At 34.9% G+C, this 27,588-nt stretch overlaps 1 protein-coding gene across 2 annotated transcripts in view; it reads left to right on the top strand.

Moving 5' to 3' along the window:
- ELP4 (elongator acetyltransferase complex subunit 4) overlaps positions 1-27,588 on the top strand; it is a 142,596-nt gene that overhangs the window by 54,007 nt on the left and 61,001 nt on the right. For both annotated transcript variants that reach the window (XM_074918119.1, XM_074918118.1), the window contains exons 8-9: positions 6,620-6,728; positions 9,445-9,551. In XM_074918119.1, coding sequence (XP_074774220.1) covers positions 6,620-6,728; positions 9,445-9,551 — 216 coding nt within the window. The remainder of the gene's footprint in view (positions 1-6,619; positions 6,729-9,444; positions 9,552-27,588) is intronic.

The raw sequence follows: 27,588 nt of genomic DNA, 5'->3' as shown, positions 1-27,588 counted from the left end.
TACACTATGACCAACTTGTAGCACTGAATATTATATTATAACTTTGTAAACAAATCTGTTCAAATGATCAGTTCAGTTTTGTGATAATTAAAGACAAATAGTAACATACAGTTTTCCATATATATGCTTTTATGCCAATGAGACAATCTCATTAATAAGGACCACCAGATAGTGTTCAGGAGAGATGCTGGGCTCATCTCAACCCAGATCCTGCACTCATTTCTTTCCAGCTCTTCACCCTTCACTGGAGAAGTGCTCAGTCAGGCTTATTTCATCTACCCATTGCAGCAAGACTCATGCAAGAGCCCTGCACCCCGGAACCATTGATAGTCACATGCAGCCTGTGCTTTCAGCTACTGAATGCTGGGGACACTCAGAAGAGAAAAATACGGGACAGGGGTTCGGCTCAAAAAGTGTCACACTTTAATGCCCTACATCTGTCACCTCATGCAGCCAGTTAATAATGGGATTTTCAGCATCCAGTTTTCTGGGCTTTGACTTCCACATCGTGATACCACCAAATATCTTCCTGGTACCTGGGAGCCATAGATGCAGCCTCCTACACCAAGCCTCACATCGAGGGGGTAGACCGGGCTTCAACGAAAGGCTGAGTTCAGTTCCCAGCTCACTGTTGACTGGCTTGTGACTTTGGACAACTCACATGACATCTTTGTGCTTGTTACATGACTTGGAAATGAGGAATGCAGCACTTGCCTGTCTTTTGTAAAGCACTTGGAGATCAACAGGTGGAAAGTTTGATTTAATCTGCTGTAGTCTTGGTTCTCACTTTTGTTTTTGTAGCCCTCAGCAGCAACTGTTAGTGACTTGCTTGTTTTATCTATATTGAGTCATCACTCATTTCACTGTTGGCCTTTAGGTCTTCCCTCCAATGGCAAAACAGACATACTTTTTATTTTATAGGGTGCTAAGGTTTGCTGTCATTAGATTCTTCTACAGCTCAAGTAATAAGTCCAGGCCATCCATCTTCAGTGAAGATCCAAAGTTGGGGTTTTTTCAGTGTGTGATATTTAGTTTTTATTTCCTGATTATTTTTCCTGAAAATTTATATAGAATTTTTTAATTGGATACTCTGTCATTCATCTTCATCTGATATATTTGGTAATAACATTGCAGAGTTCCCATAGCAGTGACAGTGGTTTAGGTGTAAGATAAGGAAACCATGGCTCAAATATTTCGAGTTTTTAAGACACAAAAGTACTAGTTCTAACTAGTTTCAGTTAGACTATCAGGACAAACATTATTAAAAGCAACTTTAAGAGAACAACCAAAATCTGGAATTAATACATCGTGTAACATATTGGCCAACAGATGCTTTGTTACTCCCTTCCCATTTTTAAGAGTACGTTGCATCTAATTACTTGCTCGTGTCTTCACTACATGTCCTTTCTTTGCTTCTCTAACTTGTATTAAATTATTCAAAGATACTATTCATTGCTTGAAATTAGCTAATGTAATACAGTGCACATATAAACAAATCAACCAAAATCAATGCCTCTGTGATTTCAGCCATGTGAACGGATATTTATAGTTAAGTTCTATTATAGTCACTAGGGTTCTTCAGAGGGAAGAAAAGATGCCTAATCAGTCAGAATCCCTAAGTGTGGATTTCTCATCGAAGGCATCGTAGTTTGTAGAAAATCCTAGAAGTATATTTCTAGGATATCTGTCTTCCAGCAAAGCCATCGTGCATGTATTCCGTTTTCTTATGATATGGATACAGATTTCTACATGCCAACATTTGTTAATATACTGTTGCTCATCTTGTATTCCAGTTGTTCGGAGTGTACATTTATTTTAGAGCCAAAATTCAAAGTTCAGTTAGTAGAATTATTGTGTGCCAGCACTGACAACAGTGCTAATCAATTAAGAGTCAGAATAAGTATAGAATGTTATACTTTACAGTCTGTTAATTACTGATATAACACTTTCTGGCAGAGCGGTTATTAATCTTTTATTTTCAGGATTTGTGAATAATGAAAAAGTGCACGAACTATATCTCTCTATAAAACTAATACAAGGGCCTGATACCTAATTTATTTTACCAAAATAATATGTATGGATAACTCTGTGATTTTCTGAGCCGTAATTATCAACAAATGATGATAAATATTTAAGCCATGTTTCTTAATATTAACATTTTATCTTTTCAATTTAAAATCCTTTGGCAATTATGTAGTAGTGACAAGTGGTAAATATTTGTATATTGTGAAGTCATTGCCACATCATTGTGTGATGATCTCTCAGACATTATCAAGAATTATTTCATTTACTGAATATCCAGGCAGTGTTTCATTATAGTCCAGTGTGACTGCCTATGTTACAGCACTAGCTACTTCAGCTTTATGACAGAATGTAACAGAGACAAAATAGGCACAACCAATTTTTGAGCTTTTTTTGAAAATTCACACACTAATATTTGCTTCAAATTCATAAGGTTTGTATTACTTTGCATGAATTGCTTGCTTGCTGTTTATTATTGAGACCCGCTTTCAAATGAAGTGTCAGGATTACTGGACTCACCTGTTGGTAACAACACAAATTGTTGCCTACAATTACAGTTTTACCTAGACTTGGGGGTTGAAATCTGAATTCATGCTTAAATTCTGTGCTGTCATGCAGAACGTATGCACCTCACAGTTTGAACTGGGGTTTGTCCCAGTGCTAGCAGTTGTTTGTAACTAGTTTTTTTAGGAAATCAAACCAATTTTAGTATTCAGTGTATTAATTCTTAATTAAATGCTTTAAAATAAAATCAGTGATGGGATTAGATTAGCAGAATGTAAAGGTACGGAAGTCAACGACAGCCCTCTACCCACATATAGGTCTAACATCGCTTTGAAAAGAGACGTAGTCTTAAAATACCTTGTTTTCAACTCAATATATAAATCAGTATTAAAATTGTATTAAAATTTGTCAGAACATAAATGCAAATACACAAATCCCATGTGATTCAAGATCTTAATGTATTTATACAGGTTCTGGTTGGATCTCATTATAGAGCTTTAACGTGAGTCTCTTAATTTCCTTTCAAATTTTGAGATTATATGTACTATAAATTGAAACTGTTCTAAGAAGATTTTCCATTCTTTGACTTTACTTAATGCAGTGCAAGGACTGAGAATTTAAATATTTTTATTACATTAATTTTGTGAGGTTTTTAATTTCTTTAGAAACTGACAAAATAAAAATGGGAGGATATATCTCTGGGTGTTAGAAAAATTTTGACAGGAAATCAGAGTACTAGAAATTAGAGCAGAATAAAAAAAAAACAGATTTTTTTTCCTAATATGGAATCCAGATATACCAAGATTGATTTAATTAGTAGTAGTAATGATAAAATTGTGGTACATTAAGAACTCAATCCAGTAGAAACACGCAGTATTTATTTCAGTACGTAAGTTTGAGCATGCAGGCTATATATATATATATATATTTGTGTTGGTAGAATACCATGCTTTATACTCAGACACAGAAGATGATGCATTTTGAACAGCTTTATTTGTAAATAAATATTTTTAAGCATGCACAAATAATTACTCAAAGTTATGTAGATTCTTCAAATAAATTAGTGGGGCAAAGCAATCTTTTTCCATAATTGCCCTTCCTAAAAGCTGGTTAAACACACATGTGTAGTTCCCGTTTACATATCCAGCTAGCTACATGGATTTTCTTGAGACGTGGTTTTGAAAGTACACTTTAGTTGGGCCCAAACATTGCGAGTTTGCACTTAAAAGAAAATGTCTGTCTAAACCGGCGAGCACAAAGTAAGATATAGAATAGATGCCTAGTCCAGCCTGCACAACAGGGTTGCTACCATGTTGTTAGAATAATTACATTTTGGCTGAACTAACTAATTTAGAAAAACTGCAGTACCTCTAGCAAGACTGAAAACTTTCCAGGACTGGGTTGGGGTTTTTTTATTTTTTAGCGTAATTTAAAACAATACCTCTTCTAGCTGCCAACAAACTCTTTCCCTGAATCTCCCCATTCCTGGCTTCCCTCCTAACCATGTCCTGGCTCACCTCCAGAGCTGCCAAGTTTATGCCAGAAGCAGGAGGTAGATTTGTATGGGGCTGGAGGAAGATCTGGAGCTCTGTTAAATTTTCAGGCCCAGATGGGGCAACATGATTTGTGTGTTTATGTCAGTATGCCATACATCACAACTATCTGTGTGCTGACGTCAGCTTTGATTGGACATTAATGTGCTGAACACTGCAAACTAGAAAATACATGATAGATACAGATCTATGACAACAATGCCACATAAGCAAATGTCTCTTTGGTGTGGCAATTCACTGTGCAAAATATTTCCCAAGATAAACTGCATTAAGGCAGGAGAATATTTTGACACACTTTAAAAACAAAAACAAAATCTACACGGGCAAACAGACTGTCATTTAGGAAAGCAAACCCATTCAGAAGAAGAGCTGAAACCAACATATTGAAGTATGTATCATTAGGCAAATATTGAATTGCTATCCCTCACATCAATCTTTCCAGAATTAAGACCAAATAGGAAAGATGCTATTCTTACAATTTGCAGAACTGTTAATGATGAGGATACCTTGCTAATGGTTGAGTATCTTTACGGTGTTTGTAACCCATTGTTACCAAACCCAGCAAGCAAAAACGTTAATGGATAGAAAGTATTTTTTCAAGTGACAGAATATGACTTGGTTCCAGAAATCACCAGTGTTTATTTATTTATATAACAATTTTTTATTTCTTGCTTATACAAATAACATCCAGCAAAAGAACTGGCATAATATGGTAATTTCTGGTCTGTAGATTTATAGAAGTCACTGGCTACTTCAGATTTATATTTATACCATCTTTATATGATTGTCCCCATAAAATAATGTGACCAAAAGCTTCCATAAAATATAGTATGCGGTCTCTCTTCCTAGAAGAGGAAATAATCCGCAAGTCAGCTTTAATATTTCAGAGGTGGATATAATAATGAAGTTTAGGGACTGATGTGTAGACAGTGTTCTTTTACCTTAGATCACTTGTGTTATTCCTTAGAATGGAAATTCTGTAATATAGCACTATGTTATCCATCATTAGACTTTGTAGGTAAAATTGAAGTTCCCTGATTCCATGGGGATAGATCATTTTGGCCTGCACACAAGTAGCGGCTTTGAAAAGAGCCCAGTCCCCAGGATTTAATGCCATCTGGCCCATAAGGTGGGGAAGGGAGGGGGTGTAAAGGTACCATGGGATCAGTGGATTTAGGCCTTGTGACCTGAGCAGATTGGGCTGTGCAGGACAGGCCACAAGTTACTTTATGTAGCAGTCAAAAATCAGAATGCAGATTATGCTTTGACGGGAGTAGTAAATCTTCACCTTTCACGTCTGCTTCATAGGCTTCTCTGTGGCTAGGGAGTCGTCTGTGAGTTCCTGAAAGCAATTGGTGTATTGATGACCATTTTAATAAACCTGTATATCAGTACAATGCATATCTAGGGATGTTTCCCTTCTCTCTTCTTCTAATTACTTTATAAATTGTTATTATCACATAGTCTGACAGTATTTAAATTGACCTTTCATAATAAACGTCAGTCGTGTAGTTTATGAAAGAAATGCAGAACATACAAAATGCTTTAAAATAAATAAAAAATACAAACCTTTAACCTGGAGCTACAGAGCTAATTCTTCATACTTGAAATGGGTATTTTAAGGTGATTGGTCTTCATACCACTGAAAGTATGATGGGCATGGCACCTGCAGCCATCAAGAACAAGAGCATACCAGCTGTCCAGGCAGCTTGAAGATAACTAATTCCTGTCTTAAAGAAATAGTTTGCTTCTTAGTACAGATTTGTCTCTTTTTTTTTTTTTTTTGCTCATTAAATACTGACATCATCAAAGCATTTAAAAACATTTTATCCTGAGTTACCTCTGAAAATCTCTGCTGTGACCCTTGAACGTTGCTTTCTGCTATATAAATTAAGAAAACCACAGAAAACAGCTTATTTTAGGCATGTAACAGTACATTGTTGCACAAGACATAAGGCATCACTTATAAATCACAAATACATTGAGAAATGGTAATGCAACTTGAAGCTTTAGATTCATATGTTGTGTAGAGAGGAACTTTTAGAAAGAAAAATAGTGGAGAAAATGCTTTGGTTTTTCATGTTGTTGGACTGATGATCAAAATGAATAATCATGTGGGTTGTGTTTGCTCAAAATACTAGAGGTGATATGTCTATGTGTATTAAAAACCAAGGTTTTCAGAACACAAATGAAAGCTGGGCATCTGACTCAGAGTAGAAGTCAATGAGAAGTACTTAACTGCCACATAGCTTGGAAATATCTCTGATGTGAGCAAATGCTTATGTTACAAAGATTTAGGAAAATATTTAGTGCTGAGTTAGCCCTTTTATGGTGTCTCCTTGTCAAAAGTATGTTTCCCTTAGACAGAAACTTCAAGTCTGTCTTTTTTTAAAGAAAAAAACCCTTTAATGTAATTTCTGAGTATTGATGACCTATTTTTTTCCCCACAGTTTGTCATTGAGAAGACCAAGGCTTCCTCTACGAACATTAATTACCTTTTTCATCACATAGGATGTGTATTTTGTTTCCATGTCTTACAGAATAAAGCAATTATGGAACGTGTAACAAACTTGTCAGATATGGTAGTTGGTCTTGAATCATTTATTGGCTCTGAGAGAGAAACCAATCCATTATACAAGGATTACCACGGTAAGTTCCATCTTTAGCAATGCAAAAAGTCTACCCTGAGTGTTTCTAGGGCACTTAGTGGCTTACCCTCCAGTTGGGTATCTGCTATAAAGTAGCGTTTGATTTCATTTTAGAATATACCTCTTAAATGTTTCTCCTTACTAACCAGTCTTGAGTTAGGAAAATTTTCAGTAAAGTGCATTAAGGCTGCAAAGGAAACATGGCAACTCCTTGCATGTTGTCAAGCCGTATTACTGAGGCATGGTTCAGTCAGATGTACATCTCAACAGGCAGGCTTTGGGGAATTCACATGCAGAGGAGGCTTGGCAATCATCTGACCAGCGAGCTGAACTTGTCATGAAATCAATACTTTTGATCTGCCAAGTTTTAAATAGAGAACACGGGAAAACATTTATTATATTAAGGTGAATAAACTGCTAAATGATGTGCTATATAAACTTTATCTAAAAATAATGTTCTATTTTTCAGCTTTAAGATATTGCACTTTCTCATTTAAAGAAATGAACGTGGATCTATGTGGCATGTAAAATATGAGACTAATTTTGGTGAAAAGTCATGTAGCCTTTCAAGTGATTTTAGCTTCAAAATGTGTAATGGTGTTTAATCTGGCATTTTGTTTCCCAAAGATTTTGTCAGCTGCTGCAGCAGAGCTATTTAAATTTTTAAATATTAGAAGTTATGCCTAGCCAAAGCAGTGAATAACAGTTTTAGCTAATCCAGAGCAGCACTCTGAGTGTGCATAAATTACAGCTATTATTATTGTGATATTACTGTAGTTCCATGGAAACCTTTAGTTGAAAGTAAACTGCTTATCTAAAACCTGCTGTAAACATGTGAGAATGTGGCAGTGTTTTCCATAGCAGAATATATAGAAAAAGAAGCAAAGATGGTGTTGAGACACCACTGTGTGTATGCAGGCTGTAATTAATAAATCAGAGAAAAATCTTTTTGACTGTGAAAATAGTGCACATTTCTTTATCTGAAAAAAAGGTGAATGAAAAAGAAACCAGGAACAAAAGCTAGAATAATTTGCCTAATTATTTTTCCCAGTATATAATCGTGATGTGGCATTTGTTTATGCTAACATAATTCTGTCAATTTGATACTCCTTTTCTCAGTACTGAAGAGATCCTTTAAGACAATGTGTGTTTTAGCAGTTATTTCCTGGTTTCCATTAAAAATGTATGCTAAATAATTTTTGGTACTACTTAATTAAAATTATACGCCAGTATACATAACTTTTGCGGTTAAGGCAACCTAAATTTAATATTCTAAAAATAGGTATTTTTAACAGTTTTAACTTTGTGGATTCTTTTGCTTAAGAATATATTTTAAGATGATTTATTTACTGCAGGTGATGGAAAATTTTGACATTACCCAGGAGAAGTTTGATTAAATTATTTCATTATGAAATCATAATGAATCCTGCATTAATAATTTTATTAAGCTGCCTGCAAATCTTAATGGTTGAAAAGTAAATAAAATAACAAAAGAGTGATATAGATGATCCTTCAATAAAATTTTTAGAATACTGTGTATAAGCAACCCTGTGTTATACTTGCTGTTTCTATATATAATAATTATATTTTGAATTCAGATGCCAAACAAATAATTCTTATATGTCACGAGACAGGAGGCAGGGATAGAAGGTTTTAAAGTGTAAAAATATTTTTCTAATATTATTGAGAATTTTTGTAGTTAATACCCATAAAAATTACGCTTTTTAAAGTGTTTCAATATTAGGAAACTTTCTTCCCTTATTCTTCCTTCTAAAAAAAATAATTAAAACCCTGAAAAATACTTGCCTTATTTTAAATTAGGGTTTTAGTGTTTGGGGTTTTTTCTCACAGCTGCCGTTTTCAAGTAAAATGTCTTTTCTAAATGTTCAGTATTTCCATTTAGACGCTGACTTTATGAATAGCAAATATAGGCCAGTAATTGAGAAGCCCTGTAGAATTTTCCTGGTTTTCAGATGTAGAAAATCACCCTTAGGTTGTTCAGAAACTATATTAGGCTGCACAAAAACCATCCAGCGTCCTTGTCAGAAAAAATCAGCTTGAGTTGCAGCTGACAGAATGCAGAGCTTGCAGTGCACCTAGTACTGTTAAAAACAGCTGAACAGCTATATAAGCCTCCTGCATGAAGAAAACATTATTTCTCCTAGGATGGCATAGGGGTTAAAATTTATTGAAAATCATGATGTAAATTGGTATTTTCCAGAAACTTTTTAAAAGTCATTTTCAGGGCGCAAAATGAAGTACTTCTCATTAGAGCTTCAGTGGTTATCGGTAACCCATAAGCCTTGTTTTGCTGGCTGCTTACTGGTGCATTTAATAAAATAAAGATCACTCAGTGGTGCCGTGGGCAGCATGCAAGGTGATAGCCATATTTGCTTACTGTAAATACAAGAGAAAATCACACACAAACCGGCTGTAGTTTTGACAAGTATTAAGATCCCTCTTTACATCTGTACTTCTGTACCAAAGTGCAATTAGTTTTCCTCGCACAAGGATTTCTGTTTATCTTATTCTGCTTGATTACTTGAGTATAATCGCACCGTTTGCTTCATTGCTCCTGGTAGTAAGCTCCAGTTTAAAAAGGGGAGGATGAGTGTGTGTAAATATACAGAATTCTGCTGTAAGACTCTAATTTATGCATCTGGATGACAGCGTTTCCTTAATTTTTTTTTCCCCCCTTTACTCTTTCTTTCCACAAGGTTTGGTTCACGTACATCAGATTCCTCGGCTTAATAGCTTGATCTGTGATGTGTCAGACACGAAGGACCTTGCTTTTAGACTAAAAAGGAAGCTGTTCACCATTGAGGTAAGAGAAACAGTTTTGTTTCACTATTTAGAACCCAAGAGGTGGAGCTAATCCCGTCTCTTATGTTTCTTTTTGTGAAATACATAAAATATGCATCAGTTGTTGTAAATTCATTTCATTCTGGTTTTGCTGTTCACGACATTTTTTGTAAAATATTGTAATATGTCTTCTAATTAAAAATGTCTCATTTGCTGCATTAAACCGGTCCGTTATAAATAGTTTATTTTGGTTTAAAATGTACATGGAAAGTAGGCCACAACCTTCAATAACAAAGCGTGACATGTTTCTAAGGATGTCAGGAGCATATTTAATTAAATGTTAATGACTTGCTCTTACTTGTGTTAGTGGGTGGGAAAGTAGCTACATGTTATTACCCCAGTAGAGGGATTTTAATGTATAATGCTGCCTAAAATTGTGTGTGGTATGAGGGATAAGTGTCCTTATCAGTATTCAGAAACCATTTTCTTTGCATTACTGAAACCACCTTTCGCTCTTTTATGTCATTTTAAACACAGTATCATTTACACTAATGTCCTTAAGTAAATTTCCTACTAAATTTAAACTTTTTTCTGTGACCTTTATGCAGACAGTCCTGATAGAAGGCAGTAATACAAAAGATGTATTTCATTTTAATCTTGCTAAAGAGCAAATGAACATAGCACTATTAAGCAATTAGAGCTGATGTATTTATTAACCAAGTAATGCTTAGAGATGGAAGATGGCTTTCGGGGTGATGTGATAGTCATCGGTACAGTCTGGGCAAATTTTTTTTTAACAAAGACATAAAACAGCCAAGCATCCCTGACAAACCATTTTGTTTAATCTCTTTTCAAATGAAAAGCTCTTAAGCAGGCCACTTGTCTTAACTGCTTGAAACCATAAAAAGAGAGAATTGCCACCAATAAATTAGCATATTTTTTACTCCATCACCAAATGATGGTCAATGTGGCTTGGCACTGCTTTGGTGTTTGGGACTTCACCCTTAAGTGACCACTTTGGCCCTTATTTGACCCTCTGCCCTTTTTAGCTGGCCACTTGATAAGGTAACTTAAGGGTTCTCTCTCTTCAGTGCCCCCTCCCCTTCACAATTGCAAGTAGCCCTAACCTATAAATCATTGAAAGGGCCCTATCAAGTGACAAATTAAGGTGCCCTCCTCCTAATTAATGGTCATCAATGTCTTTAATTATCTAATCCTATTGAGAGTAGTTAATAGTTAATCAGGCAGCCAGTTCTTCATGCAGGTCATCTCTGCATGAGTGCTAGAAGTTTCTCAACTAGAGGTATCCTCTTCAGAAGCCACTTAAAGGCAAATCCTGGAAGGAGGGCTTTTTTTCCCCAAGACATTCCTTTATAATGTTTCTCACTTTCCAGAGAATGCGGTTAGTGAAACCAGGCATGCTGAGGTATTAAACTATTTTAACAACTGCTTTTGAGCAGTACATTAGAAACAAAAATCTTGAAAGTCCGTGTTTCGTTTTAAAATACAAATGTTCTTACTGTTTTCAGAAGTGCAGAGAAGCGTGCACCCTCATTTCACAGCATAGTAAATTCTCATTTATTATAGCTATGAATTAGAATATTTGGGGGTTTTTCCTCACTGTGAATCCTGAGTCAGAATATAATTTTTTCTGTCAGCCTTATTTGGGATTCTAATTTGTGCTGTAATTTGGAAGGGAAATAAAATAAAACAACCTTAGCAGGAGGCTCTATCAAAAGAATTGAATTAGCCATGGGGCAGAAGCGTTGGAAACAGGGGTGTAGTGGAACTCATGAAACAACCTGTTGCCCTAGACATGTGTAGGTGACCCACTTGTATAATTTCTCCCTTCATTGCTCAGCTGCAGCCCCTTTTGAATAACTTCAGGTTTTGTTAGAAATATGCTTTCCGTAAGCTGAACTGACACAAACTAGCCCTTTTCGAACTGTCGAAACTGTCACACTGTCCCACTGTGATCTTCCTGTACACATTTCCCTGATCTATGATACACGTTTTTCTTCCTTGTACTGTTAGGGGAGGCAGACTACAGCCAGGCTGACTGGAGCAATGAGGTCAGTAAGAAAATGGGAGCAGGGGAAAATTGAATTAAGAAGGGCTATGAATACAATCTTCTAAAATGGGTTTCTGCAGTTAGAATGCGATGAGTCAGCAGTCAGGTTTGGTTCTGGTGGTAAAAACATAAAGAAACAGCGCGCTCTGTGCAAAGTACAGCTAAGTTTATGACTTCTTTAGTATGTAGCTTAATGTGAAATGAAAATATATTTTGAGTACGTTATGGTTTTTGGAAAGCTTCTGCTTAGTTATATACACAATTTTGGGTAAAAATATTGACATCTAGTTGAAATGCTGCTTTAAAATCAAATTACTTCAGAAAAGTTAGAAATACACAAGCTGTGATTTATGACAAAATTTCTCCAGAAAGTTTTTTCATCACCAGACCATTCTTTTTTTACAGTTTAAAATAAGGGCATGGGACATGGATTTTCTCATCTCTGGCTTGCTCACCAGTTAAATAACTCTTTATGGTTTGGCCCTCATCAGTAAATAAACTTAAATGTCAAATCCATTTTATTAGATTGCAGTTTTGTGGGATGGACTCCGCCTCTTTATAGTCTGCAGAATCTTTAACTGTTTCAGTTTTTCTTGTATCTTCTTCATCAAAAGAAGATTGACTGAAATTTATTCTAAAGGGATTTTTTTTTTTTAAATTCACGATGAAAATGTTTCTTAATGAATATTTATGAGTGTTGGTTTTCCATTTGTAAATTATGAAGTAGACCCTTTCCAGGAAAACTTACATGTTTATGATAAAAGGTGCAGTAGCTATATCAAGCTTTCCCAAATCTTCACATTAGTCACTAGCAATATATTATTATAGGCAATATTATCAGAGATCTATCTTATGTGCATACCACTTTAAAGGACACAATTTTGAAGTTAGCCTGTCTAATCCTATTTCTTCCCACTTTGGAATCTTAATTAGAAGGAGATAAAAACCATCATTTGACTAAATTATTGTCTTGAATCTGTAGCAAAAGGTATAATCCGCAATTGGGCCAATTAGTGTACCCCGTAGTTAGCTATGCTGAGGCAGGAAACTTGATTAGATCTGACACCAGCCTAGTTCCCACTGTTGTTTTGCCAGGTATGATGGTCAGACTTCAAAGGGCTTGAGGCATCAGCAGGGCAAGGTTTGGAGGCCAGCTTAGGTCCGGTCGTTAATCTCTCTGCTAAAACCACAGCAGCCCTCGCACAAAACAAGCTTACACGACACAATCATGCGGTATTAAAGTTTGGGTTGAGTCATGCCAATTTGCCTTTGATTTTCTGATGATTGACTAAAAGATGGCTACATGACTAGACACATACTGAAAGTTTACTGATTAGGTAAGTTCCCCAAATATTTGAAATATTTTTTGATTTCTCAGTTAAATGATATGACAACCCGTTCATCTTAATGAAACTTTTCCGCAAAACTGTTCTCGAAGTACTTTTTGCTTTGTTTGTAGCTGTGAATGTAATTTTTATCAACATTTGATACATTTTGTTCATAGTTTTATTTAATAGAACTTTATCTTAGTTGTTCCAAAACCTCTGGTATCAAAACTAAAGGAATCTGTGCCTAATTTGATTTTTTCACTCCTCAAAGTTTCTAAGGAAATAGTTTGTCTTTGTTATTCAGGTACATTTACAATTACTCGCAAAAAGGGGAATTTCCTCTTAATTATTTTCCACCTCACCATTGACTAAAGCACTGTTCCACAGCTGCGATTACATAAGTGTTCCCTTCTTTTGCAGTCTGATTTGTTGAAATATTGCAGTAACAGTGACATGTTTCCATTCTGAGAAAAGCCTAAGGCTGCTTTAGTATTATTCCAAATGATTGAAATTGCCATCTTGCTGACTTTCCCTTGGGCAGCTTAAGGCCTGTTTACTTTTGTATTTGTTTCACATATTCCCTCTGAGTTTGGCTGGCAGGACATCATTACCTGGTTTGACAAGACAGTTGGAGAAGACTCATATTTGATTAGCTCCCTTTGTTACTGTCTGGTCAACATAAGCCTCTGAAATTACGTATTTAAAGTTAAAACTTTTGATAAATTCAGATAAATGTTTGCAAATAGGAAAGTTTGTGTGTTTTCTTTTTTTAATCCCCTACTTTTGCTGTACTGCCAATTTTTTAAGTCTTAAGGGAACAGTCAGTTGTTAGTAGTATAGAGAATAAGCTTTTTCCTACAAGTTGTTGTTGTGAATTTTTTTTATTTTGCTCAATATGCAAGTAAAAGCCAGCTAATATGATTCTCTTTTTAATGGCTATATAACACCTATGCAGACCAGAATAAAAGTCTTTAAAACACAGCACAGTTTGAAACCAAGTCTTATACTGTATAAAAAACTGCCACACAGCAAAAAACAAGAAAGTTTCCAGAGCTTAATGTCTGAGTTCAGGAGATTCTTTTCTGAGAGGTGTTTTCTAACAGGAGAAGAAAATCAGAATTAGAGGAGTCCTGTGGCAGGAAAGTTGCTGGTTTCTCAGTGGCACACAGATACAATATGGTACTATGGAGCACTCTGCAGTGCATTTTTCCTAGTGGTAATTGCCAGAGTAAAAGGTTGTCTTTGGAAGGAAACGTAATCGCAACAACCAGCAATTGAGTCTACATAGAATTAAAAATAAATACGTGATTCCAAAGGCATTAAAATAATGTCCTTTCTTCATCTATCAATAGAGGACTATAAGAAAATTAATGATTGCCAAAATAAGCAAGATTTAATTGCAACTCCAGATATTCATGTGTGTGTTATGTGTCCAGCATTGGTATTCAGAAGAATTCTTAAAACATTTTTCTTTTAAGATGTCGAATTTAGCAGTTGAAAACAGGAAATATATCTTAGGTAGCTTCCATCTGAAATATCTGTATTTCTATCTCTTTTTTTCATTATGTCACTTTTCATTGCTTATTTTATACAGACTATACTGTGGTAAACTTCTTATTTACAAAGGAGAAGTGCAGTTAGCCAACACTATAGATTATTTGCCAAAACAGGTGGGTAAGACTGAGTCAGAAATGTCTGCAGTGCTTCAGCGTGGGATTAGCATAGCACAAGTTTGGTCCTAAGTGACTCGAGCGATGGTGATGTCACTGAGTGCCAGAACTGCACTCCTGGATCCATTTTGTAATTATGCATTAAACACATCAAGAAAGGGTATGGACATAATGGTTTAGGGTTATTTGTGAGCTATTTCCTCTGGAGGAACAAATCAACCCTGTCACCAGTACGTATGGAATATTTACATAGATGTAAAATACACACACATGCCATACCAACCTCTGTATCAGTGAGAATTAGAAAGTGTCTACTGTAACTTTAATAGCATCACTTCTTGTAGACTTCTTCCAAGAAAGTTTGAAGCAGCCTTCATTAATGACTCAACCTAATCCTGATTATATTTCACTGATGTTTATCAAGTTGACTAATTTTGTAAATAAACAAACGCATTTGAATTAACTATTTTAGGCAATATTTTAACAAAAAGAATCTGTGAGCCTGAGAGCTGACAAAAGGCAAAACATTGGTTTATTAGAAATTTAAGTAAGATGATAGTTCTACAGCAGTCAGTGAGTAAAATACAGAAACGAATTTTTGTTCACTGAGATAAAGTTCACACGACGTAACACCAAAGCTAATACCTGCTACGTGATACATGGAGCTTAGTCTATATACCTTCATATAGCTAAAAGCAACTCAGTATTTTAAGATAGTGCACTGGTGGCATTCCGAGACTTGGCCCCATGTTAGGGTGTTACAACCTCAGAATGGAACCTGCTTTTTTACCAAGCCAGAGGGTAACACACTCGTGACTGCCTGGCTGCCCAGTGCCTGGAGCATGGATGAAACTTTACAGGTAGTCCTGGTACAAAGGTGAGACAGAACTTTCCTGAAGTGTTAGAGAAAGTGTATTTCTTTAACTTTCGAATGAAATAAAATCTTTGAGGCCTCTCATCCCCATGTATTTGAGAACACAAGTACCCTTGGAGCTTACATGGGAGACTCTTTCTTCTCAGCCTGCCTTGAGCAGATAACATCATACCTGGCAAACTCTAGTACTGGACATTCCACTCAGCTCAGGGACTCAAATGCAAGGAATTCTGCATATAGAACTAAACTTTCTAACAGAGACATAAAACATTGTAATAAAATTCAGCTGAAATTTATGTCAGTCAAACCATTGTTGCATTGATTTTTCCTGTCCATTCTCCCTGTGATATTAATAAAGACATTACCACTGGCTTATTTAAACATAGTTCAAAAGATAGTAATGATAACACCATAACATTTTCTTAATCTAAAATTAATAATACTGCAAAAAGATTCTCCCACAAAACTAATTCTGTCGGAATTCCAAGCTCCATTTTGCATTATTTCATCTAGTAGCCAGTTCAGGTTCTCTTTACCTGGTATGGTGTACTTCACTGAATTGTTTTGTCAGATGCTGTCAAGCCAACCTACCATTGTTAAAGAAAATCAAACTAAATCATTTTGGCATGAGCCTTCCAGGAATAAGGCACAGAATATGAAGGGTTTGATGAAATCAAGGATTTTATTTCAATATTGTAAAAGACTGCCTGTCAAAAATGTATTACATTCTTTCAAACAATTTTGAATAAATAAACGTGTTTAAAATTGTGACAGTACAATTTAGATAAAGTTTTGGGAGATTATTTTTAAATTATAGTAACTTGAGGTATAACAATACTTGGAGTGCTCCTATTTAAAAAGAAAAAACCCTCTGAATGCTAATGGTACATAGAAATGAAATTAAGTAATAAGTTTTATGTGGTATATGGAATTTCAGAACACTTATGTCTTGTGAAATATGAAAAAAAAATTTGAAAAATCTTCTTAGTGTGTAATACGGAATAACGTAAATTATATTATTTCAATATTCTGAAAACAAATACAGGAAGGTACCATTAACTTTTAGATTGAATATAAAGATTTGTAATATCCTGAAATTTATTTCATAATTAGTTTTATTTTATGGATTTTTTGACATCATACAAGTATAATATGAGGGCTCCATTCAGTTTCTCAAAACTTCAACAGTTATAATGCAGTGCATCTGCAGTTCCTTGTCAGTAAACAGAACTCATATATATATTTTTATTTAAATAAATAATTATGTTGTTTAGAAATATTTATACCATAATTGTGTTGTCGCAATGGAAGGACATGCAACAAAGCCATTAATGCAATTAAAGGTCACTTGTACATATTGTAATGGACTGCTCATGCACAGGATCTGTGTTAAGGGTCAGTGCTGCAGCATGAAATGGATTGGCCTTGTTCAGTCTGTAAATAAATGGGTCAAGTTATCTTGTATTTGCCAGACAAATAAAGTAGTTGACATTTTCCCACTTTCTTAGTATTAGAAGGCAGGTAGGCTAAAGAGATATTTTGTAAAAATGTTGGTTGGTAAAGATTAAAAAATTCTACAAGGATTATATTTTTCACTAAAGTAGTAGTGCTCTTTAGACAAAGGTCTGTGGGTATAAATTAGTAATATATTGATGGTGAGTGTTGAAGTAGCAAAAAGAGTTAAGCATATTCATAGTAGTTCTCAGCAGGAACTGAGTGCCACCTCCATTAAATGCTCTTTAAAATACCACCAAATTTTAATAAAAATACCGTATTTAATAGCTGAATAATGTCCTCACATTACAAAGAATAACAAATTCAATCATGCTGTTACACAATAAAACAAATTTCTGAATTTTGTGTATCTCCGTAAATGCAGGAAAGTGAAAATTAAAGCTTTTAGAAAGCCCCATTTTCTCAGTCAAGGGTCTACATCATACCTGAACCTTACTGAAATGCATTGAAGTAGGAGTTCAGGGCTGTTACTGGGAAGAATGAGAACAGGACTATTTTACACCTCCACGTGGAAGATGCACATCTGTCTGGATCTTCTTGTCTCAGTACTGTTTGTTACGATTTTTGATCTTTGGGTAGAAGGTGATTGAAAGTACTCTGTAACTGTAAGATAGCCCCATCTAAAACTTGGAAAGGGTTAAAATGCCATTTTATAGGGAAACAAAGCAATGTTGCCAGGTGTTTGATATGACTAGTAACATACTTAATCAAACAAATTCCAAAACATTTTAGTGTAATTTTGCAAATTTAAGATTAAGAGTTAACATTTCCAGCCTTAGGAAGATATTAGTGATTTTGAACGAACACAAATCTGTAAGGAAACCACAAATTTATGTTTTCCTTAAATTTTTCGCCCTTCTAAAGCTGTTCTGTACCATTTTGCTGATCTATTTATTTTACTGACTCCCAGGAATATTGCCCTTTACTGAACTTTTAACATACCAGAACATTTTTTTAATTTTATTGAGAGCAAACTAGTCTTATTATTCTAAGTCTGACTTAACAAAAGTGCCAAAACTAGGCAGGAGGAAAAAAATATACATGGAGTCTACATGCAAAGTCCTGTAGGTGAAGAAAAAATGTTCTATAACTGTTTTCTGTTTTAGCCAAATTATGGAGTATTATTTGTTACTGAATTCCAGAGTACATTTTATTTTTATATTCCTGGCCAAGAGGATTGTGCAAAAAGTAGATTGTCATAAGCAAAATGGCTGAGACCTACAGTGCCAAAGGCATAAATAAACTCAGATTTTGGTGATACCATCTTTATTGCTCTCTTTCTCACAGTTGTTTTATTTGCATTTTTTTTCATTGATTTTTTTTTTTAATTTCCTTTTTCTTGGTTGTATTACATATGGTTTTCAAAGGATTCTGTTACCATGCATAATGTAATTTACAGTTTCTCTTTGCATCTTAAAAACCAATAGCTTTTGAAATATCAAGTGAGACTGTCTCCAAGAAGAAAAATACTATTTATCTAGTTAAAGGGATATTTCTGGACAGCTTAACATTTAACACAATATTGACCCCCTTCAGAATAATAGCTTGAATTTGAATGGCATTACCAAGTAACAATTCAGCTTTGTCTTTCCTCATCCCTTCCTTCTGAAGAAGGTGAGCAGTAATTGTATAGTGTACAATAACTAAAGCTTTGTATTGATGTCCATAAATACATACATAAATAGACTTTGGGTGCCAACTTATACCACCTATAGGCTGCTTAGCTTTCAGAAAACAGCTGGTAGTGCTGGCTGAAAACAATTCACTTAAAATGCCTCACTTAGAGTGTTTAAGTTTTGAGAAACCCATGGGTTTCTGCTTATGAAAATATTGTTTATGGAGTCTTCACCTTCTTTTGTCCTGTTTCAAGTCTGTTATAGCAAACAGTGCTGAAGCATTTTCACTCTGACGTTCATAAAATTCATATGTTTACAAGGCAGTTGCCAAATGGACTTACTTTATCTTATATTAAACCACTAACCTTTGGGCAGTGTGTCTGCCTGAGTCATGTTTAAAAGTAAAAGCAGAAAACAAAATTAAAAACCAGTTTATCACTTTTAAGTGGGAGGATGTGAGTATTGTTGTGTTTCACCTTGCATCCAAACCAGTGCTTCCTGGTCTTAAAACAACCTGATTGCTTAATAGTCAAAGTTTTGAGATTTTTAATAACCTTTGGTAAGGAGCTGTACATTCACTTGTTCTGAAAAACACAGGCTTTGTGTGACCTGCATACGAACATTCGAGGTGGATGACTTGGCCGTGGTAGCTGGATCTTGAAGGGACTTTCTGAAGTCTCCATGATATACCCAGAACATCTACTGAGGGTTAGAATAGAACCTTAGTGGTGTATTTGTATGCAGAACATTTCCCATGTTTGGATAATAGCTATACAGTGCCCTGCCTTGTCATTGGGTTGGCTCCAGGCTCTCCAGCTGGCGGAGGTGAGGACTGTGCAGTTGGCAGACAGGCTTGGGGTCACTGAGTGGTGGAAAAACTTTAACAACAGCGGTCGCATTCCACTGTTCTCAGTCGAGGATTACAGTGTTCCAGTATAGTTTTTGGACATGCACCCTTACTTGCTTTTATTTGTGAGCCAACACACAATTAGGTGAACAAGAGGAAAGTTTTGCTTGTCTGCTGAGTGTCTGTCACTGGTATTTCTTGCTTTTAAGGGCTTCTGCGTTCAGCCTGAAGTTTATACCTGTGTATTGGCAGAAAGTATAGAAGAATGTGATTTGATACAATATTCACCAATTTTTATTATAAATTTCATGTATCAGAGTGGAAAAGAATAAACTAAGGAAGCCTTGTTCTTTTATTTTTTTTGGCCTAAAGACAGGTGTCCTGAATTGGTCACACTCACTTGCAGACCGAGAGTAGGAACCAAGTAGGGTATGGTGAAGCTGCACTCTTGGGAGTGAGTAAGGAAAGTTTTCTCATAGGTATAGCCACTGCTTGTACCCATCTTGATACACAGTATGTGTGATGTATAGAATAAACACATCCCTCAGCCCCTTGAGCTGCCATATGTTACTAACTGAGCAGCATTTTATTTTCAGCACTTTGCTATGTGGTGTTATCCATTGGTTGCATTTCTTCCCCCATTGATTAGGGGTTTAGTAATGTGTTGCTTAAAAAGAAACACTGTAGTCTCTTAAGTCAGTTATGTCTCGGGTCTGCAATCTAAAGCCCCAAGGCAACACCATATACTCCCTAACCAGTACTTCTCACCTTTTGGTATAAAGCTTTGTAATTCTGGGCAGATTACAGATTTCCTATGATGCCTCAAATGCCCTTTCACAAAACTTTTGCTCCCAGAGAATAGTGTAACAGGAGTTATATGAGCTTTTGCTGCTATAATATAGGAAAAAATGGTTCTCCTTCTAGTATAAGTGTTACTGAGATACAAACCAGTATTTAATTTGTAATTCTTATTGCTGTTAAAATAATGAATTAATAAGAAAGAAATCTAATATTTGTATTTAGATCTGGTCCTCAATAGTAGCATAGCCATGGGCTGTTTGTGCTTGGTCTACATCATCTAGTCTAAAAATAGCCTTCCTGTCATTTTATTGGCAGAGTTTTAGCTACTCCTTTAATTCTGTTTAAAAATGGATAGAGAGAAAGACAACATAAATATTGAATGTGTGCAGATATTCCAGTAAGTAACTAAAAGGAGATTCCTGATGCTTTGAAGAGCTGTAGAGTTAAATGGAATTCACGTTTTGCTTAAGTAAAGAGGCATTTTGTAAAATTTTATCATCTTCAAATGTGTTTTAGGTTAATTTTTATATTTGTATTTGTATCATTAAAGTAAACAATTTGAATATGTAGGCATTAACATATATTTGCTTTATTTATTAGTGTCCTGCTTAGCTTTTGTTCTTTTTAGGTTTCCTTTACATTTCTATAAGAAATTACTGATGTGGTATTTGATTTCTCATCAATTAAACAAAAAGCCGTATTATTTCTAATTTTTTCTTTTAGTAAAGTGAGTTTTTGCAGAGTAAGAAGACAAATCACTACTGCCTGCTAAAATCTTAACCAATAGTTTGAAAATTTCTGGTTTGTTATGTTTTGGTTTTTGAAAACCTGTGGAAACAGTGATGGAAGAACTATCTTGTTCTTGTCCTGTCTGTCCAAAGAAAACATGGACTGCTGTAGGAACTTTCAGAACCATAATTACAGTATGGAAAAGACAAAGTTTTGAGGTGGATTTGCATCCGTGTTGTTTTTTTCCTGATCTGAAAAGGGCATTCTGGCTTTGAAAAAGCCATGAGAATTAGATTCAGGTTACTGAAACGCCTCTAAACCTACAAAGGAAATTTTTTGCTGTGTTTGTAGAGTAATGCTCTCAGGTAGAAGGGTTACACGGAAAGGATTTTGTCAGTGGATTACTTTATCCTTATATAAGAAGCACTTTTTCCTTGCTTAGTCTGAACTCAAAATTATCCGCATACCATGGTCTCTTCTGCTTTTGCCTTTCCTGTCTTGCTCATGCACACAATGGTGTGTATTTGCATCTTTTAGAAGAATATTATTCTGCACATTCAGTTTAGGAGTTGTTTGTGCTCACACAAATAGGTGTATCTGGAATACTTTCTTGCAGCATTTATTTGGGTTTTGTTAGTTTTTGTTTCTTGCGTTTGTGTTTCAAAATTATATTTTTACAAATTGATGCAAAAGATTAGCATTTATTGAAGGTGCAGTGAGAGGAGATGTGTTTGAGAGTAAGTTAACTGCTGCTTTTAGGGAAGATTGGTGGTGGTGTTACAAATGAGATCATGAAAAGCGAAGCAATCAACGTTGCCGGTTTTACATTAGATCATCCAAAGTAAAGTGGATAGTTGCATTCCATCAGTTGACATAGGAGCGTATCAGTTTTCAGAACTGTTAAAGAAAACAGAATATTTACTGGCAAAAAATAGGCATAACTAGAATATTGTTATATGTACGGTCTAGAGATCTAGTAAAAATATTTATAAATAATGCAGAATTTGTATAAAGCCAGAAATAGTCAGAGCTCATTTTTATTGAGAGAAGTATTGCTGTTTCTGTGAAGTGTACAGTTATTGAATAATCAAACTATTTTATGAGTATTTTTTAAGCTTTTTTTTTTTTTTTTTCCTGAAAGAGGAAGTATGGTTCTGTAGAAAATCACATTCCTAAAAGATTTACTGTGCTCCAACATAATATCGTAAAATGACTTCGTATCTTGAAAAATCAAACCAGCTATTCTTATTCCAAGTTTCATCTAATATATTGTTCCGTATGGTTGTATGATAAACACATTATTCCTTGAACAGGAATTAAGAGTAAAGCTGCCAGGAAGGGGTTTTGTTGTCAGAGTAGTTCCCGCCTCATGTTTTGTAAGAGATTTCATGGTCCCATTGTAAAGAGTGGATGATTTAAAATGTGTTCCCAAGATAAACTTTCCCATTGTCATTAATGAGGATGGATAATACTGAGTGACAAGTGCATTAGGAATGACACAGAAAGAGCTGTTAGATTTGTCAGAGCATATCACTTCAGGCAATGAAACTTGAGGACATTCTCTTTTAGCAATTTTTTGCTATTTATTAGAGAACCAAGGATTGTGATTGCTCACACAGGTGGATTTTACTGGTTTGCTCATTAAATATTTAGGTACCTTTGCGAAAGTAAAGGTGATAAATATGACTATTATACTCCACTGTGAGGGGTGCCAGTGGTTGCTCTGCTTACAAATAATTCAGCAAAATTAATATACCTTTTATTTGTTTTTAAAATGTTTATTTGGTGGATAATTTTTAATTTGCAATATTTTCACTGAACGGGAGTACTTAAAGAATATTTAAAGCTCTGAACTGTCATAGTGAAGCTTCTGGGATAAAGAAGCTCAAAATTAGGACAGTACATGTAATTTACATTGAGTTAAAAAATTGTATTTCTCCATAGAGAAAGACTTTTTAAATATTTATCTCTGAATAATTAATAATGTATGACTTTTTCTGGTGTTTAAAATCTTTCCAAACTACAACATGCCTATCAATTTCCATTTTGAACATGCAATTGGTCACTTTTTCGCCTTGATTCATCTTGCCTGGCTGCCAACCAAATTTTGCCTCCGTGTACCTTCTTGACACTAATAATGACTGAGTTTCTGTTCGTTTGCGTGCAAGATTTCCCAAGCGGCAGTTTGGGGCTGGGATAAACTATCTATCATGATTGCATACAACTAATCTGCCTCAACCAAACCACCCAATGATTGAAATTGCATTTGACAATTCACCTCTCCTTGGCGTGCCTGAGGTGAACATAGCTACAGACCATCCCCGGAAGGGCATAGCAACTCCTCCATATGTTGGGGAGGATCCTTTTATTTGTGTCAAGAGACTTTTAGCAAAGCATGTATAGGCAGAGATTTTTCTTTTCTTAGACTTCCTTGTTTTCAGGTCCATGGCTGCCGCTTTCTCCTAACCAAAGCATTTTGGTTTTGTGAAGCGTTTTCTGATTTTTAATTCATTAAAACTGTAAAAAAAAAAAAAAAGTGAGATATTGGATGTATAGGAGATAAAAAAGTCAAGCGGTATTTAAAACGTCATGTATTGCTGGTTAGAACGTTATGCTATTAATAGACCACTAGTGCTAGTCAAATATCAAGATGCCTGTTACTGCACTGACCTTTATCGAAGCTTACACCTGCTTGGAGCATTTTGCTAATACAGAACCTAAGAAAGAATGACAAAGCAAAATCTGCTTCTGTCATGTAAGAAATCTTTTCATTCTTTTGCAGATTACAAATTTATTCATATTGCGGTATACTTACTGGTTTGAAAAGCTGTCTGTGCAAATATGATCTGACAAAACAGACCCTTTGTTTCTGGGTAACATCACTCAAATAATCGTCAGTTAAAAGCTTCCTAGGTTTGCTTTGTGCTACGTATCATCCTTTTTGTATGAAGTCATAATAGTTTTAAGTAATAGCCTATATCATCAAGAGTGCTACTTAGTGAAGTGTATGCTTAGCTTCATCAGATACAATTTATTTGTTCAAATACAAAGTTCCTGAATAGTTAGGGTAATAAAATTCTATTTCTAGGGTGATGATTTCTTTGTAATTCTCTGCTGTATTTCCAATATACTGAGTTAAAAGATATGCTGTTTTGATATGCGAGTCCCTTCCAACTCGAGATACTCTATGATTCTGTGATGATCCAGGTAGAAAATACTGAAGAATTGTATTCTGGAGTATGTTTTGATTTCTCACTGTTTTGTGTAACAACATGTTTTGCTGTAGTTGAGTATTTCAACAGAACCATAAAGATCCGCAGTCAAATTGTCCTTTTGAATAAGTACAGTCCATTCCTATTGCTGCAAAGGGGAGTTTCAGTGGTACACCCATAAGGGCATGACTAGCAGCCTAATTTTCTTTCAGACACATCAAGTCATACTTCTCTCCTTTCTTAAAACTCAAATACATTTTTTCAAGCACTTTCATTCAGCAGATTAAGTTCAAGTTGAATTAATAATCTTTTTGAAATGCTTGACAGCTGAACACAGTACATGTATCTATTTTAGTGGTGGGGAGGAAGCTAAGTAATGTGGGTGTCATGCTTTCTGTAGCATTTCCAGCCAACAAGTCCAGAAGAATCAGGACCCTTCCGAATATATAAACCATTAATCTTACTAACCAGCTGCTCTGAAGGCAGGAAAGAATAACTCAGCCACAGAGCCGTGCTCAGTTCACTTGTTAAGAGTAGCAGTGTACTAAATCTACCCATAATTTATGTCCTGCTTTTCATATTTATTCATTTATTTATTATAATTAATTTTGTTCTCAACCTTTATTCTTTGAGTGTATCTCTATGGCACAACACAGTGCCCTGTGTAGGTGCTGCTATCCAAACCAGCTCTCTTGGGTACAAAAAGCCATACCACCGTGTTAGACCTGGTAGCCCAGGCAGAGCAGCCACTTAACCACAGCTGGTTGTCTCATACTGCCTTGACATGTTCTTGATTTTTGTAGGAACTCTCTGGTTTTATATGATTCCAGAACTTTTTTTTTTTTCTCTTGGTATTTACTATTACTTCTTAAAAAATGAAATCTCAATTTTTTAGGCTGGATTTGAGATTTCCTTGTGTCTTCTTTCCTGTGTGACATCAAAACTTTATGCTATGAATTGGCATAATGACCCTCCTCATATATAATAGTTCTTGTACACATCAGAAAAAAACAGTTGACAAAAAAAAGTTAGATCTTTTTCAGGCCTCTGCCGTTACATATTAAATAGCTGTACTGTTTTTATTGTCTATAAAACAATATTGAAGGGGTTTGGAGGTGGTGGAGTAGTTCCACCCTGTTACCACTGCAGCACCAAGGAAATTATGGGAGAGTGATTTGGATTGTTGGGGTTTGCAAATTCATCAACAGTTTAAAAAAAGAAAAGTTCACATCCTGCTATTCCTATTAAAGTAAGGATTGATGCTGGTTAGAGAGTTTTTCTTTAATCTTGCATAAAAGGAGTTTCATGCTGGGTTATCAATCCTAAAAGGAAGTATCACAGTTCCAGTTTCTTAGACATTTTCAATTTTTATGCAAAAACTCACAAATCTGACATTATGATTGACTACAGGTTTAAAAATAATGTATAAATAAAAAGCATCTGGGATATTTTTACAATATATTTAAATCTAAATTTTGAAACACTGGTGAACTGCTGATTCCTGAAGCCATTGTCTATAAAAACAGATTCTTTTGCTTATGATGATGTAATTACAAGTTCATATCTGCTTGTCTTGATCAATTCCTCTGCGTTAGTCTGAGACCTTTAGTCTCTTCTTAGTGCTTAGATTTTCTTTTCTGCTTTCAATATTCCGCTTTTGATTTCTTAGATACTTTCTATGTGACATTGCCTTGTCTGTCTAGAAGCATACGTGACAGCTCCTTTCTGGGAGTGGCAGTGACTAAGAAGACAGATTGCTGGTTTTATAATGTGCAGTCTTATAGTACGATGATCTTGACTTCTGGTATATTCAGCCATATTAATTTGCCAAGAATGGTTTGTGACTTACGACTTCAACAAAAACATAAGATCAGTAGTATATTAAATACATGGTAACTTGACCAACTAAACTTTTGGGACTAAGTTTGTTGATCACTTCCTAATTCTTAACAGTTAGCCTTAAAATGAAGATTATTTTTTTATATAAATCTATATATTAAAGTGATCAAGATACTTTGTTATCTGCACCAGTTTTGTTAGCAAATCAGTCATAGTGTTCTCATATGTGCTGTTGACTTAGCCTGGTGTATTTACCAAAAATATGAGTTTGAAATTATTGAATAAATTACTTTGGTAGCATTGTAAGCATGATTTCTTCTGTTATTTCTTCCTATCACTTAGGTATATCTTTCAGTTTTATGTAGTTTGTTAAACGTAATTATGTAGTACAGTTATGTATCATGTTAGATATCCAAGAAAGATGTGCATTGTAAAGAAAAGGTGAAGCTACACAAAATAAGAAAAATTAATGTATTTTTTAAAAATAAGCAGCAAGTTTTAAAAAAAGATCTGACTTTTTAAAAATAATCTTGTCAATTTTAATTGTACACTTAAATTTATTACATTCATCTTTTCACGTCGTTAGGTCCTCATCACCAACTAGTTCTGACCTTAGGATCTCTAAATGTACTTACATGCAATTATAGTGGTCATTGAACATTACATTTTAAAATGAAAATGCAGTTATTTGTAATTTCGTCGTAGCAACTTCCCTATATTAATCTGAATGAGATCATTAGATGGCCCTGTGTATTTACAGGCAAAAAGTTCTTTTAGTAAAAGAAGGATTTCCATGTATGTCTCTATGTTGAGTGATGAATATTGATACAGTTTTTATAATTCATGCATTTCAACCATTGCTGACATAGGCTTTCAGTGCTTGCACACAATATGGCATGTATAAATGGTGTCATATCCCACTAGGTCTTTTCACTGGAAGTCAGTAGTGCCCAAGCTAAATCATAAAACTTGTATATCCTCTTTATAGAGAATAAAGCATTTTAGGCTTTAAAAATGCAGTAGTTATATTTGAAACATTTTAAATCAATATCAGACAAGACCAAAAATGGTCCAATTAATGTTTTTATATGTAAAAAATAAAATATTTCCTGTTCTGAAAAATTGCATGCAAGTTACATTGGAAAGTTACAACCTAAATAAAATTGATAACTATTATAATAGCCTTCTAAAGTATCAAGATGCAACAAACAGCAGGAATCACAGATTCCTGTGTAGAGATGGCCACTTCAATTAGGATGAGGTTGTTTCTTTTAAGACCATCATATAAAAGTTTTATAAGTTCAAATTTAATTTTACTTGAACTTTTTTTTATATATACTTAAATATCTATGGTGTTATAAAGTGGAAGGTTGAATAGTCACTTTATTTATCATAATCTGGCTCTGATCATACTTCAGTGGATTTAGGATTGCTAGGTCCTATGGGTATTCATGCACCCTAAGTAACTACAGCAGTTGTGTCAGCAATGAAGCTCCTGGTACGAAGTCTTCAAGACATTAAAACATGATAAAGAGCAGATAAAGTTGATGCAAAACT

Source organism: Athene noctua, chromosome 14 (genome assembly GCF_965140245.1).
Source record: "Athene noctua chromosome 14, bAthNoc1.hap1.1, whole genome shotgun sequence".
Lineage (NCBI taxonomy): Eukaryota > Metazoa > Chordata > Aves > Strigiformes > Strigidae > Athene > Athene noctua.
This window is presented reverse-complemented; position numbering and strand designations above follow the sequence as displayed.